This window comes from Saccostrea echinata, unplaced genomic scaffold, assembly GCF_033153115.1.
Source record: "Saccostrea echinata isolate AGI-Se365-2 ecotype Australia unplaced genomic scaffold, CSIRO_AGI_Sech_v1 ptg000057l, whole genome shotgun sequence".
NCBI classification, from domain to species: Eukaryota; Metazoa; Mollusca; class Bivalvia; order Ostreida; family Ostreidae; genus Saccostrea; species Saccostrea echinata.
In genome coordinates, this window is record NW_026889806.1 from 7,224,942 (window position 1) to 7,239,250 (window position 14,309).

Below are 14,309 nucleotides of genomic sequence, written 5' to 3' on the forward strand. Positions count from 1 at the left end.
GGCTGTTATTCAAAGACCTAGCTAGAAATTCTCTCTCTCTCTTTGAAATGCAGGTCCGTCGATAGTAAAAAAATGACAAAATAATTTCAATTTTTATTATTTATATTTGCAAATATTTTTCTTAGGTGAACCTATTGAAGAGAAAATATGTTCAATTCTGTACAAACTTATTAGGGGGTCAGAAGTCATGGCGTGACCGTATCACACAGCGAGATGATATCTTGTCTACATATTTCTGTCCCGGTGACACTGGTTTCGGAACTTCTAAGCCGTTAAAGCGATGAAAAAGATATATGTTTTTTTTCGTTCAACAAATGATCATTAGTTCTTTCTTCGGTGTGAAGAATGTTTTTAATTAGCCTAAAATCACGCTTACCTTTTTAACCCGAAATTCCTTTGAAGGTATGTAAACTGAAGACGATATCACCGCTTTTGACTTCATATAAAGAACTCATACAATAATAGTAAGATCATTCTCAGTAGCGATCATTGTTTTTTTGTTTTTTTGTTTTTGTTTTTATTATGAATAGATATTTCCTGAACTGGACTGCTGAACAGCAATATAAGTATTCAAATGTTGGAGCGAGGCGAACTCTCAAGACCAAACAGCTTCTAGGTCACTTCGCGTCACAACATAGCATGAATACGGCGGGCCGTTCGTGTAATAAATGCAGTTCTTTTCAGAAAATTCGTCTCAAATGTAAATAAAAGTAATAAACAACAATGTTAAAAAGTTCTCTGGGAAATGAACTTGGTTGGTACCTGATCAAATCTGAGAAGCCCTTAGGGCTTCAAAGGATTTGATCACGTGACCAACGAAGTTCATTTCCCAGAGAACTTTTTAACATTGTTGTTTATTTCTTAAATAAGTATCTCATCTCCCAAGCCCAAAGGCCCAAAGTAAGCTTTTCTGTTCATAATTCTTCAGCTTTGTTTGCTTTCTTGGCGTATATAAGCGTTATCGTCGTTGTCGTTCTAAAGTTACTTGTAAAATTTTCTCATTTTTATCTTATCAAGAACCACTGGGCCATAACAACGAAAATTAACATAGAATATTTTTGGTAAAGTTTTTTTCAAATGAAGGGTCACATCCTCTTTTAACGGATACATGTAGTAAAAATTAGATGGGATCCAGGCGCGGATCAAGGATTTTTTTTCCACGGGGGGGGGGGGGGGGATCCCAATAAAAAAATATTTCAACCCAGAAATTTCTTGACGAGCCAAAAAAAAGAAATTCTTTTCACAAACGTGAAAAACCTATTTCGTGTGTGTGTTTGTGTGCGTGTGTGTGTGTGTGTGGGGGGGGGGGGTTCGTTGACTTTTAAAGCTTCATACCTAAGACTTTTCATACCATTTTAACACAGATCCGCGTTTTCGAGGAAGGGTCTGCGTTTTCTAGGGGGGGGGGGGATGGTTAATTTTACTTGCTTTAGTATATACATTTAACTGCCCCCAACCCCCTCTAGATCCGCGCATGGGGTCATTTGAAAATAGTATTCTCAAGAACCCCTGGACTAGAATGAGAAAATTTCCAACATAGCATACATTCATTTTATTTTTCAAATCTTGATTCCAGGGAGAAGGTTTGGGCCGGAAAGAGTGTTCATTATTTAACATAGGAATTTATATATCCCCCCAAACGAAGTGTGTTGGTTTGGGGTGGGGGTGTTTTGAGTCTTGGAATCACACTGTCCGTCTGCCTAGCTGTCCGTCTGTACGTGATAGTTTGCCCAGGATATAACTTTGTTATGAAGAATATGGAAGGTCATACTTGGTACAAAGATTACTAATGATCCGAGGGTGTGTCATGGTTTTGATCCAACATCATTCCGGCAAGTTCAAGGTCACTTAAAAAAAAATAGCAAAGTTTTGTCCGACTCATTTATCTGTAATAGAGAGTCACCGGAAGCTCACTGGATACAGGAATTGCTTATGACAAAAAGGGTTTGCCACGACCTTCATTCAAGGTCATTCCTGTAAGTTCAAGGTCACTGACAGAAAAGTGTAAGATTACTGTATGTGCTATAATTTTGGAAGCTCATACTAGGAACAAAGATTGCATATGATCCACCGGTTTGAGATAACATAGTACTAGATTGGCAGAAGAAGTGGCAAAACTCGTGCCTGGATTATAAATTTATAAGGGGTGGGAGGAACACAGGAAACTTTTTCTCAGATTGCTTGAGATGGGTTTGTCCTGACCTTGAATAGAGGTTTTTCCCGCAAGTTCAAGGTCACTGGCAGATAAATATTAATTTTTTTTTCCATGCTATAACTTTGTAATATAAAATCACTGGAAGCTATTACTTGATACAGAGATTGCTTACGATCCAAGGATGTGTTTTGACCTTGATCCAAGATCTTTCTGGTAAGTTCAAGGTCACTGACAGAAAAGTGCAATATTCTTTTTCAGGAATATCTTGGTCATTGAGTATCACTGGAAGCTCATAATTAGTTCAAAGGTTGTTTTTGACCTTAGAATAGGTCATTTAGGCAAGTTCAAGGTCACTGATATAATAAGTGTAAAATTCAAAAAGGTCTAGTCGCCCACGTGGCGCAGTGGTAAGAGTGTCTCCTCTAGAGTCGTGGATTAAGGAGTTGATCCTTATGTCGCAGGTTCGAATCCCACTATGGGACGCAGAGACCGATCCTTCAGATGAGACCGTATAAACTGAAGTCCCGTCTGGCAGTAGGTGCTGGCACGAAAAAGATCCTTCACTGTTCAATGGCCATGAGTGCCGAGTATAGGTCAAAATTTGCAGATCTCCATCGGCAAATATGGTGGCGTCCCCACATGATTGAAAAATTCTCGAGAGGGACGTTAAACAACATACACACAAACAAACAAACAAAAAGGTCTTTAATTTTGGACTAGAAAAAATTGCATGCATTTGCATTTCACTGAAAAGATGATAAATATATTATCCAAAGTGTGTAATGGCCTTGACTTAAATTCGAGGTCACTTAGAATATGATGTTTTGGATGAATAGTCTGAAAGAATACGTGACTGTGAATTTTTTTTGTCGATGACATACAGATGGTGTTTGCTCTTAACCAGCTGCAGAATGTGTCCTGGCTTGACGCACGATTATTTGGACAAGTTCAAGTTCACTGACAGGGGAATTTTACATTCTTTTACTGTCTTTCTACTGTTGAAACATTGGAAGTTGATGCCCCTTACAGGATTGTTTATAACCTTAAAATGTTGCATGACCTTGACTCAAGGTCGCTATGTTCTGTCCGGAGCTCCGACGGAAGACCTATTCGTTGCATTGCAACGAGATCGGCTCTAGTTGAACACACTGTTTGCACAGATTTTCCCCATTCAAGTAAGCAACAGTGATTTTTGTTTGTCAATATTTTGATCATCAATACTGTCTTCGAACATTTTACCTGGGGATAAATGACTAGTACCCTATGTTGACAATGAAATAGATAGGACTCAATATTTACGCCTTTCTATGATTTTCTCAATGTCTAAAAAACACTGTTTAATGTATAGAGGGTCCTGAAGTATCTTGTGTCTTTCATGGGAAAAAAAATACATTTTCAAGAAAACACCTATCTATTGATTTAAGAATAAAATTGTGTTAATTAGTAAATTGAATAATACTGTGGTTTTCATGGTTTTTTGTCATTGTTTCTGAGGTTTAGCAGAGCATGAATTTCAAAATAGATAATAAACAAACTACAAATTTTTTTAAGGATAACTTAGTAAGTGTTTAGCCATGCATGTTCACAAATTTACATATCGGCAAATTTACCAAAACCTGAAAATTTGTTCCCCACAAAAATTGATGAACTAATTGGAGTACATTTGATGTTATGAAAGGTTTTGTCAACACAAGGTCCCCTCTACCATGGACACATCCAGCAAATAGGACCCGAGGCAACTGATCCAGCTTTAGTCTTTATAGAGGAACTAGGAGAAAAGTAAGTTCATGTTTTAGCTAAGTCTTTTGTGTCCATTTGTGATATACATAAAAGTTTTGAAGGGAAATCTAATTTGATTCACAATTTTTCTTGCATTCGATAGTGAATTTCTTTATGACGCTGATAATGTTAAGATTTTAAAATGATAAATCAATATATACTTCATCCCAGAATCAATGTTGTTTTGTGTCATACTATTGTGATAAGAGAGTCTATAATTTTATAAGACTATATGTTGCAAGGAGATATGTGATGGAGATAAATAGCATTATTGATATTTGGGGGCCGGGTTGTAAGCATTGATTTAAGGGATGTTTAAGATTCTGTCTTTGTTTTGGTACAAGATGTGCATCATCTACTGATAGACTGTTCAGATAGACTGGTGTGATTGTTTTCAGACAAGAAGTTAGCCGAGATAGATTGCGGCCTGCTAAAGCATCCGGGAGATCGGGTAAATAATTCTTGTATTTTATGTTCATATTTGTTGATCTTATCATATTTTACTCATTTGCTTGGAAATTCATTTATCAATCAGTAAATTCAGTGATCAATCTTGAAATGTTTAATTAATTGATATTTGCTTCAGTTTTTAAATTCAATGAGCCTGCATTCAGAGTTTGATTGGACTTCCTGTTTAAATGCCATTAACCAATCAAAATATCCTAGTAATTTAGAATCCATTTCTTCACTGAGTAATTATAATGGCTGTCATGATAAAGAGGCAATAAGTTGAATGAGAAAGATGTATTTTAATCACTGTTGTGTTAAATGATTAAAAAAGAATTGTTTGATTGTCTGTTGTCCGTTGCGAGTCTTTTTCATGCATACAAGATGTCACCATGTCACTTGTGAAGGACTTCAAATTTAGACCTTGGCACTCAGGGCTATTGAGCTGTGAGTGTTCTTTATCATGCCAATGCATACCGTAACATGGGGACCTCTGTCTTTAAGGTCTCGTCTGAAAGTCCCGTGACTTTTAGTCAAATTGGGGGTGCTGGGCAGAGGAATAGTCATTACCTAGGTTAAACGTCTTAGGTTTGACACAGCACCTGGAACGAGAATTGAACCTGGAACTACCTGATCATAAAGCAAGCGCCCTACCACTAGGGTACCGCTTGTGGTTTAAAGGAGAAAAGATGATCAAGATTTAATATTGAGGAACATGTATTTGTAATTGATCATCTATAATTTAGAGACAATCAATGATCTTGTGAAAACTTTTTCATGATGTTATGAAGTCATGATAAAAATTATGACATGTTAGTTTTGGGAAACACATGAAGAAAAATGAAAGCACTCATGTTTTTCTTTTGTAAATTGTTATGCTGTTAAGAGAACATTTAGAGATTATGGATGTAATTGGTGTAATTATTAGGTATATTTCATGATCAAAGGTAGCATTTAAAATTGCTCTTCTTCTTTCAGTGCAAAGATATAAATAGGATGAAAATTTATCGTCCAAATCGGTAACATGTATCTATATCTACAGAACTGTGAAGATTAGATATTGCCGAGTAATGATGAAAATGTCATTCTGTGACACTAGAGTGCACTAAAGTTTTCATAGAAATTAGATTTGACAAAAGATGAACATCCAGTATAATTGTTGCATCATGTACTTTAATCAATTATTCCATCAAATACGAGTCTAATTTAATTGCAAATGTGACTCGTTCAGGTTAAGATCAGAATATACACTCATCAAAAAATGTCTATACTGTATGTCTTGTACCTTTGAGTCCCCATGTGTCCTATATCAGAAACTTTTCTATCTAGATTACAGCAAAAACATGAAGAATTTTAGATTTTCATGTTTAATGTTGTCCATAGGGTCTATCAAGGTTATTTTGATAAAGTCAAGATCATTAGAAGAAAACTAGATGAAATTTTTAGAGTTCACAATTTAGAGATGCACAGAAACATAAAAACTCATTGACAAAATATCCCCGATCATGGAAATTGGTATCATTAACATAAGTCAGTCATTTAGAAAAAAAGGTCAAGGTCACAAAAATGTATGGCAATTGCTAAATAATCTTTTATGTCAGGGTTGATGGGCCTCTTATGTAAATGGCTTTATAATTTTTAAATGTTCTTACAGAATGAATGTTAAAATGATCTGTTTGTTACAGAGTGGTTCGAAATGTTTTAAAAATCTTCTGTCTTTTATAGCAATGTTTAAATGTTCTGTCTGTAACAATTAAGTAATTTTTTAAGTAATGTTTAAATGTTCTGTCTATTACAGAGTGGTTCCTTAAGCAGCTGAGGAGGAAGAGGGTAGGGAATCTAAAAAAAATTGATTTGAAAATGAATTAATGATTTATAAAATTTCTTTACACAGAGTGAATGGACAACATTGAAGCTGCTATAATAAAAATAAATTGAGCATGCCTTATGTTTTAAACATGCAGAAAGCTTGCATTTTTTTCATGCATTTCGATATAAATGTGACATTGTGATTGTATGTGCCATTGTTTTTTTTTTTACTGCATGGGAATAAGAAGGTGATTAATTGTATATTTTACGTAGTTGCAAGAGATGACCGTGACGCAAGACAGAATTCCCCCTATGATGCCCCACAGTCTTCCCCCTCCCCCCATCCAGGTGGTTCCCTCATCTCCTCTTCCCCAGGGTAGGTATTTGGAGGTTTAACATCTGAGGAGGTTATAGGTATACAGAAGTAAAATATTGTTGATGTGAAGAAAACTATAAGCTTTTGTACTGATTGAATTTCACCATGATCCAGCTGCCTATAGTTCAGGAATCATGGTACCAGAATAGATTAGGAGGGAATTGATGGATAAAGTATTTCTTAACCAATTATACTTCAAGTGATATAAAGTAAAAGGTATAGTTTCATCAATTAGTTTATTTTTTATCAAAATGTTGTACATATTTTGAAGTGATGCTAAATTTTAATTGTAGTATTCTGTTTTTGTAGAGGTTAATAGCAGCATTATTTTTCCAAAATGGCAAATTCTGAGTTCCAGTCCAGGGCCTCTGCAAGCAGGTAAACCAGAGGTATGCATTCAGTCAGGAATATTTTAATTCATTACAGCTTCTTGTTAGTTTTTTAGTGGACACTGTTTACAAGTAGATTTGTCTCCCATTGGAGGCAATCTAATCTCCACTATATTGAAAATCATATAGTAATGAATGACTGTCAGTGTAATGTTTTATATCTACAGTACAGGCCGTGAGTTTTCCTGGAGAAACATGGTGCCCCGTGGACAGAAAGTCCACACTTTAGCATGGACCTCGATCAATGTCAGCATCTTTGAAGTTGGGTGTCTGGGCACTGTGTAACACGGTGTGTAGGCGCGGTGTATCACAGTGCCCCATTACGACATTATGCAGAACTTATAATAAAAATGTTTCATTTCTTATTTAATCAATTATATCAATTTCCTTTGAAATAAGATTTTTTACACTTTTTCTTAAATATTACTACTTCTTTACCGATATACAGGTGTTTGAACAAATAAGATGCCATAAAATCTATGATCCACGTGCTCTTGTCCAGCAAAATACAAACTCTTCAAAATGTGTACGTACATCCACGCAAGTCGCGTTTCAAAAACCTAACTATGCGAGAGAAAAAATATGTTCAATATTCAGACTATTATTATACTAAGAAGGAATACACTTTCGTAAATTAATTACCTGGTTGTCTTTTTTCTCGATTATAACTGTTTTCATTTAAATTAGTCATTTTCATAACAAGATCTCTTTTACTGTAGGTATGCATTCATATGTGATATTTATCAGATGCATGGTTTGTTTTATGAATCATTTTCTACTTAAAAAGAATTTTTTAAAAAAAATATACATCTAAATAAATAAAATCAAAAAACGTGTCAGATACACACACAAGAACTCTGCTCTCTGATTATTACTCCGCGAATTATACTTTCGATTAAGGATTATTGCAATCTGTAATCATGTAAAATATGGAGGTAAATATCACACACACACAAAAAGCTCAAATCCTCTTTTCAACTTCTGTACAAATATTACCTTATTCTGAGACACAGGTACTTGTGGACAGGACCCCCCCCCCCCCCCCCCCCCCCCCCTAAATATACACCCTGGGTCAAAAAATATTTTTTATGCCTTTTTTCTTGAATTATTCTTCTAGTACACATTTACCATGTATTCCATATAAAAAATCCAAAAAATGACATAGAATTAACATTTTATTAAAAAAATCATACCCGAGGTATTATAAAATAGAGAAGGTAAGTCACTTCCATTTGTTAACACTGGACCCCTCTGGGATATCAGGCCTGAAATATCATTTACCTACTACATGTCACCAAAATGTGTCATGATATCTTGTTTTGGCAGATATTTTTATCTTTAATCCTGCTATTTAATTGTCTAGGTATTCCACAATAATCCGAGTATTCATTGTCAAACGTGAAAAATGCTACAAGATTTGGAAATGTCAAAGTATAAATTACAGAAGTGATGCAAAAACGACATCTAGCATGTAACCTCGAGTTCCGAGTGTTATAGAATTAAGGGAAAAGCCAGAGGTGTACGAAAAAGTTCGGGAAAATTTTGATGAAGTCAAAATTGATTCATTAGAATTTAATTCTGCTTCAGATTTTCAAGATGAGTGAGGGTAGTCGTCAGTATTCTCTTTAAAGGATTTTATCACAATCGTTTGCTACAAGAAATGCTCTTGGACATTATAAAATGAAGATTTTTTTTAGATTTATGCGAAAGGGTGTCTCTCTCTCTCTTTCTCTCTCTCTCTGACATTGTTTCTTTAAACACTTTTCAATTAAAGAAAAATTTATTACATACTTACACTGAAAGGATTTTCAAAATACTAGTTTATGAAAATCTGTTACGAGAAATACGCACAGTGTACACAGTGTTTTTGCTGTCGATTCTCGCTTATAAATTCAGAATAAGATATAAGATTAACAAAATAAATGTGCTCTACTCAGGAATACTAAATGTAATGCAGCTCAATGGATCATGCTATTTAGTCTTTCTTCGTTGCATGAGCACATGGAATTAAATTCTTCAGACATTAAAAATTTCAATCCAAATTATAATTTTAAAAAATAACTTTACGAAATATGAACTTCTGGGTGCACGATAAATTCAAAACCATTTAAATTTTCTGCTACCGATATTTAATCCTACTACATGTGTCATTAGTAAGATTCAGAGCACAGTCAATGTCTTCTAGATTTAAAAACGATAATTATACATATAAATCAAAGTGATTAATTGTTTTTAAATTTTAAAGTTTTTATCAGAATCAAATGATTTTCTTTGTAATGTTATGGACACGGTGTGGCACCGAGGGAGATTTCTGGGCACGGTGCGGCACGGGGAGCATTAGCTGGGATTTTTCTAGACACGGTGCAGCATGGTGTGCCTACCTGTGTATTTCAAATCCACACACACCATGCTACACTGTGTACACGGTGTAACACAGAGCATTTCACTCGGTGTGTTTTCCACAGTACACTGGGGAAAACTCGTGGCCTGTACTGTATTCACTTCTTTAGGCCATAGCCACCCATTCCATGTTATCTTCAATAAGGAGATATCAATGTATTTTTCTAATCATAATTGTGAACACTTAATGTTTTACATGTCTCTTCAGTCTTTGACATGATGTTTTCAACAAAGGAAGATGTGATTTTCTTTAATCTGAACTTCAGTGTTTTATGTCTACAGTCTCTCAGCTCGTATCCACCTGGTCCACCCCCCGAGATGTCCCTGATCCCTGTGTCTCAAGTTCAGGTGCCCAGGATCTGGGTCCCCTACATGGACAGTATCGCCCTGTCTAATGTGGATGTCAACATTCTCCCCTCCCAGGATTCAATGGGACAGGATCTACCACTAAATGGTAAAGTCGGGGGGTAGAAGCAGGTAATCTTTGTTACCAAGTCTTAAGAGGGGCCTGAAAAATATGTGGATGGATGAGCAAATTTGGTTCAAGGGCTCTCAAAAGATGGGAGTTGCCAAAAGAAAAATTGTACTCGAGACTAAAAATTTTTGATTAATCATTTATAAAGTTTAGGGGCGAGGGGTCTGGTGTTGTTTGGAATAAAAGTGTCCAAGATGAATCCTTTTCCTATTTCACAAAGACATGATTGAGTTAGTTTCTCCCTCTGAACATGTTTAGGTAATACTCAGGCTAGCATTGTGGTTCATGGCTATACTGTTTTCTGGGGACTCTTTTGTGAATATATCACAAGAACTTAAAAATCGCAAACAAATTTTGAGCAGAATATTAGGTCTGGAGATTTTTTGCCCTTTATCACAGTATTGATGCAAGATCTATTATTATTCCAGACATGAATACTCTACGGTTTTTCTTCAATGTGGGAGTCGCCGTAAGTATATATATATATATATAAGAGATCTGAGATCTTGAAAACTGAACACTTAAAAATTGATTGAAAGTGTGATATTCTGCTATTTTCACATGATATAACTTAAGGAAAATATGATTTGGATTGATGTTCAGATTGTATAACGTACTGTGAAAATTTGATGGAAAAAGAATGCCTCTCTTGTCACTGAAGTTAATTCTTTTTTATTACCATTTTTTATAAACTAGATGAAATTTGAGAAAATTATTTGTAGAAATGATAAGTTTAAAACAGAATTAAATAAATTATCAATGCTGGAGTTAAATGTCTTAATTGGCAGAGGAATGTTATTCAAGTGATGCAGTTAATTTTGCAAAGCTTAATAATATTGAATTATGGTTGTGTGTAAAGATGTAAAAATGCTAAATAACAAGGATACACAGGAAACAAATTAGAAATGTTTTCTTTTTGTTTTGTTTAGCACTATGGCCTGATAAGTCAGCAAGCATTGGCCAATAGAGCAGCATCACAGGGAAATATCCAACCAATCATATACTGCCAGGCCAAGCCTCCCATGGCTCTTCCTCAGATTGGTAATTCTAACTTCTCACTTCAGTCCCCTCCCCCCGCCTCTAACTCTGATGATGAGAGTAGCAACATGTCTAATGACAGCGGATGTGATGCGGACGAAGCCGCAGCCTCTCACGAGAAGTTGGTGACAAATGACGCAAACTCTCCTGTCAAGGCAAAGGAGAACTCTCCAGAGGGGGAGGTAACTGACTCGAGCACTGCTCAGGCAGAGAACCCGAGCTGTGAGACAGAGAGTCACTGTTCAGACATGTCACTCACTGATGCTTCTGATGGCACCATCACTGTTGAGAACCAGGACCAAGGCGGGGCTAAACAATACAAACCGCGCAGAAAGTATTACATGTATGGCAATCTAAAACTGATCAAACCCATTAAAGACGTACCAAAACGATTCATGGATCTCCTCACTTCAATGAATGCAGAGAAATCACGCGTTGAGGGAGAGCCAATCATAATGGCAGCTCCTGCGCAATACAAATCTGACAAAACTACAAACTGTCAGTTTAACCCTAATGCCCCGAGCTTTGTTCCTGGTTCTCAGGGTGAAAGGGCACCTGTCAATGGCAACCAAATTAATATTCCCCTGTCATCTACATCATCTAATGTGTATTATCCCTCACAGCTTATATCATTGCCTAACTCTAATGTATCCTATCATTGTAGTAACTCAGTCATCAATACCCACACTCACTATCAACGTAATCCTCTTTGCACAGGTTTCCCTCCACCCCTCCCTCCCATGGCCAACCCCTCATCCTCCAGCTTCCTGACCGTTAACAGCATGCCGCATTAGTCTCGCAGATGGTGGTGGTGGTATAAGGAACGACAGATACTTGCTAGACTAGTCATTTGTTTTATGCTCAACAAAAGAAGATGAACAAAGCTTTTACAATGCTATAGCACACTTCACCTGCACCTTTTAGACCGAGATTTAGCTGTAATGAGATTTTATGTTGAAGAATTTTTTCCACAGTTTTACAAACTTTAGAAGGTTAGTTCAGAATATTGTGCTGGTTTTATCTAGTCAGACTCGCACATTGTCAGCAAGCACCGATTTCTAGACTCACTTTGTAATCACCATATTTTTTTTATAAAGTATTTTGACTGAAGTAAAGGACTTAGTCTTTCCTCATCATTTAGATCATTGGGGACTTCAATTTGAGTAGTTCACTTTGAAACAAGTATTTAATGCACACAGATTCCTGCTTTTTACCATCTGATTATAGTTCTAGCAGTTAAAGATGAATGTTTGTACAATTAATTGTATATTGCCAATTTCCAGATTAAATTACTCGAATAATCCCATCTCTAGTTTAAAAAAGTGAAATATGAGTGCAGCAGAATTTAAAGCTTTACTTTGTTATCATGGTGATGGGATAATGTTCTGATTGTCCTGGTGTTGGTAGAATTTTATATCCATGTATACTTATGTATAGAGTTTTCATTAGCAAATCATCTTCTTTAACAATATATTGGTGCTATTTCACTTTTTTGCTGTATTTATTTTAGCTAAAACTTGTACATTGTGGAACACAGGGTTGTGTTCAAGATTGTAGCAGCTTTATGTAGCTCTACATAGAGCTATGATCTTGAATGATATGCTAGCATAGCAGCTACACTGTGAAATGTAGCATAGGTATTTGATGTTAGCTACCAAAGCCTAGATGGTTTCTTCAGCATATATTTATAATATTTTGGCTCGAGTTTGGCTCACTTTTTCCAAAACATAATTGTTACTGAGTTATCCGTATACCCACAATTTGACACTTACTGACCTAGTGGAAAGGCAAGCAAGTCCTTTCAATAAAGCTAGATATCTAGCAGCTTGGTTTAGCCGTTATGATCTTGAACACAGCCCTGATACATGTAGCACAAGCTAAATTAACATCTCTCTTTAAAATTTTACATTCTAACTGAATATTTAATGTTTACCAGTGTCATGATGTCATGCAAGTTCATTAATAACACAATCATACCCTGTAAGCTTGACAAGTATATATGCCTTATTGCTAATACTAAAATATGTACACTAATGTGAGATTTTTTTGTGTTTTTGAATTTTCTTTTTCAATTAAAAGTAGGTTTAATAACTAATGTTGTGAAATTAGCATTTTTTGGTCAACATTTTTGTCATTTACAATTTTCTATTTACAAATTTGTCTTATTTCTGATATTGTATTATAACTAATTTCTAATCTTCCAATTGTTTAAGTAATTTTTTTTATATCACTTATTTTTTCCCTCAGTTGATCTGATTGTTTTGTATGGAGAATTTAATAGTGTTGGAGTGTTGTTTCTTGTGTTTAAAGATTTTTTTTTAAACATTAATGGTACATAATTTGTTGATGGAGATATGACTTGATAGAGTTTTCCATTGTTTGCTGATCTTTGAGTGTTTTTCTTTTCTTTGGTTGTTCCATATTTTAGAAGTTTTGATGTAGAAGAAAGTCGTTCATTTTGTATTGGTACTAATTAATGATTCTAATTGTTTCCAGAAATTTTTTTTTTTGGTAAATTAATTACATTTTCAATTTTTTGAAAGATTGATGTCTGTGCATTGAAGTCAAAGTTTTTGACAATTTAATTCTTTGTGTACTTAGTAATTATTATCTATAGAGTTTGTACAGTCATCTTGAATATGTTTTCCAAAGCTGGACAGAAAAAATGGAAAAGAAACACTGAATTCTGATATTTTGAAAAATATTTTTACAAAATTGATTTACAGTGTTAAGTGTGAATTCAGTGTCTGGAATGTGAATATAAATCCTGTTTAGTATGAAATTTGTGCTTTTAAGATAAAAAAGTGAAATATGTTTTTGCTCTGCTCTGGCAAGTGGTTTTAACAATTTAAATTTACAAATAGTTGCTCTACAAAAATGTCGTTGTTTTCAAGGTGCAAATACTTGCATTGTTGATTCAAATTGGACAATTTTATGTATATTAATTAGCAAGCAGGTTATATGAGTGTCAATGGATGGATCAATTGAGTTAACTTCACTGAAATGAGTATAAAAGTGGTGATTGGCTGTTAGATTCTGATTTGTAGTGTAATAGATGGCTTGATGCATGTGTAATTAAATTTGTTCAAGTTAAACACATGCTTATTATTTTTTAAGTCCATAATCATACATAACTCTTATGTGTACGTATATAATCAGTAGACCTTTAAACTTGAGTATATATCCCGGATTTTACAGAGAGAGGTGTTGGCCACTCTCTTTTTAATCTGGAATCCTTTATTTTACTGGTCAATTCTTCATGTACATTATGATACACTTGTTCTAGCACTGTTGCATATATATATTGATCAAAAAGTAACAGCACACAGCAGCCTGCATACATTCCTAACGGACAGGTGGATGCCACTTTTATTGTTAAATGTATGTATTTTAGTGTTTTAACTTTTGATAGAAATCCAATTGAATATGTGATCTCTCTTT

The 14,309-nt window shown here is 35.0% G+C and overlaps 1 protein-coding gene across 1 annotated transcript in view; it reads left to right on the forward strand.

Moving 5' to 3' along the window:
• Positions 1 to 13,133, forward strand: part of LOC133174366 (uncharacterized) — a 53,140-nt gene extending 40,007 nt beyond the window's left edge. The window contains exons 10-17 of the mRNA XM_061309484.1: positions 3,834 to 3,934; positions 4,333 to 4,385; positions 6,180 to 6,211; positions 6,464 to 6,566; positions 6,876 to 6,955; positions 9,638 to 9,809; positions 10,259 to 10,299; positions 10,760 to 13,133. Of these exons, the coding sequence (XP_061165468.1) occupies positions 3,834 to 3,934; positions 4,333 to 4,385; positions 6,180 to 6,211; positions 6,464 to 6,566; positions 6,876 to 6,955; positions 9,638 to 9,809; positions 10,259 to 10,299; positions 10,760 to 11,662 (1,485 nt within the window). The 3' untranslated portion in view covers positions 11,663 to 13,133. The remainder of the gene's footprint in view (positions 1 to 3,833; positions 3,935 to 4,332; positions 4,386 to 6,179; positions 6,212 to 6,463; positions 6,567 to 6,875; positions 6,956 to 9,637; positions 9,810 to 10,258; positions 10,300 to 10,759) is intronic.
• The last annotated feature ends 1,176 nt before the right edge of the window (positions 13,134 to 14,309 follow it).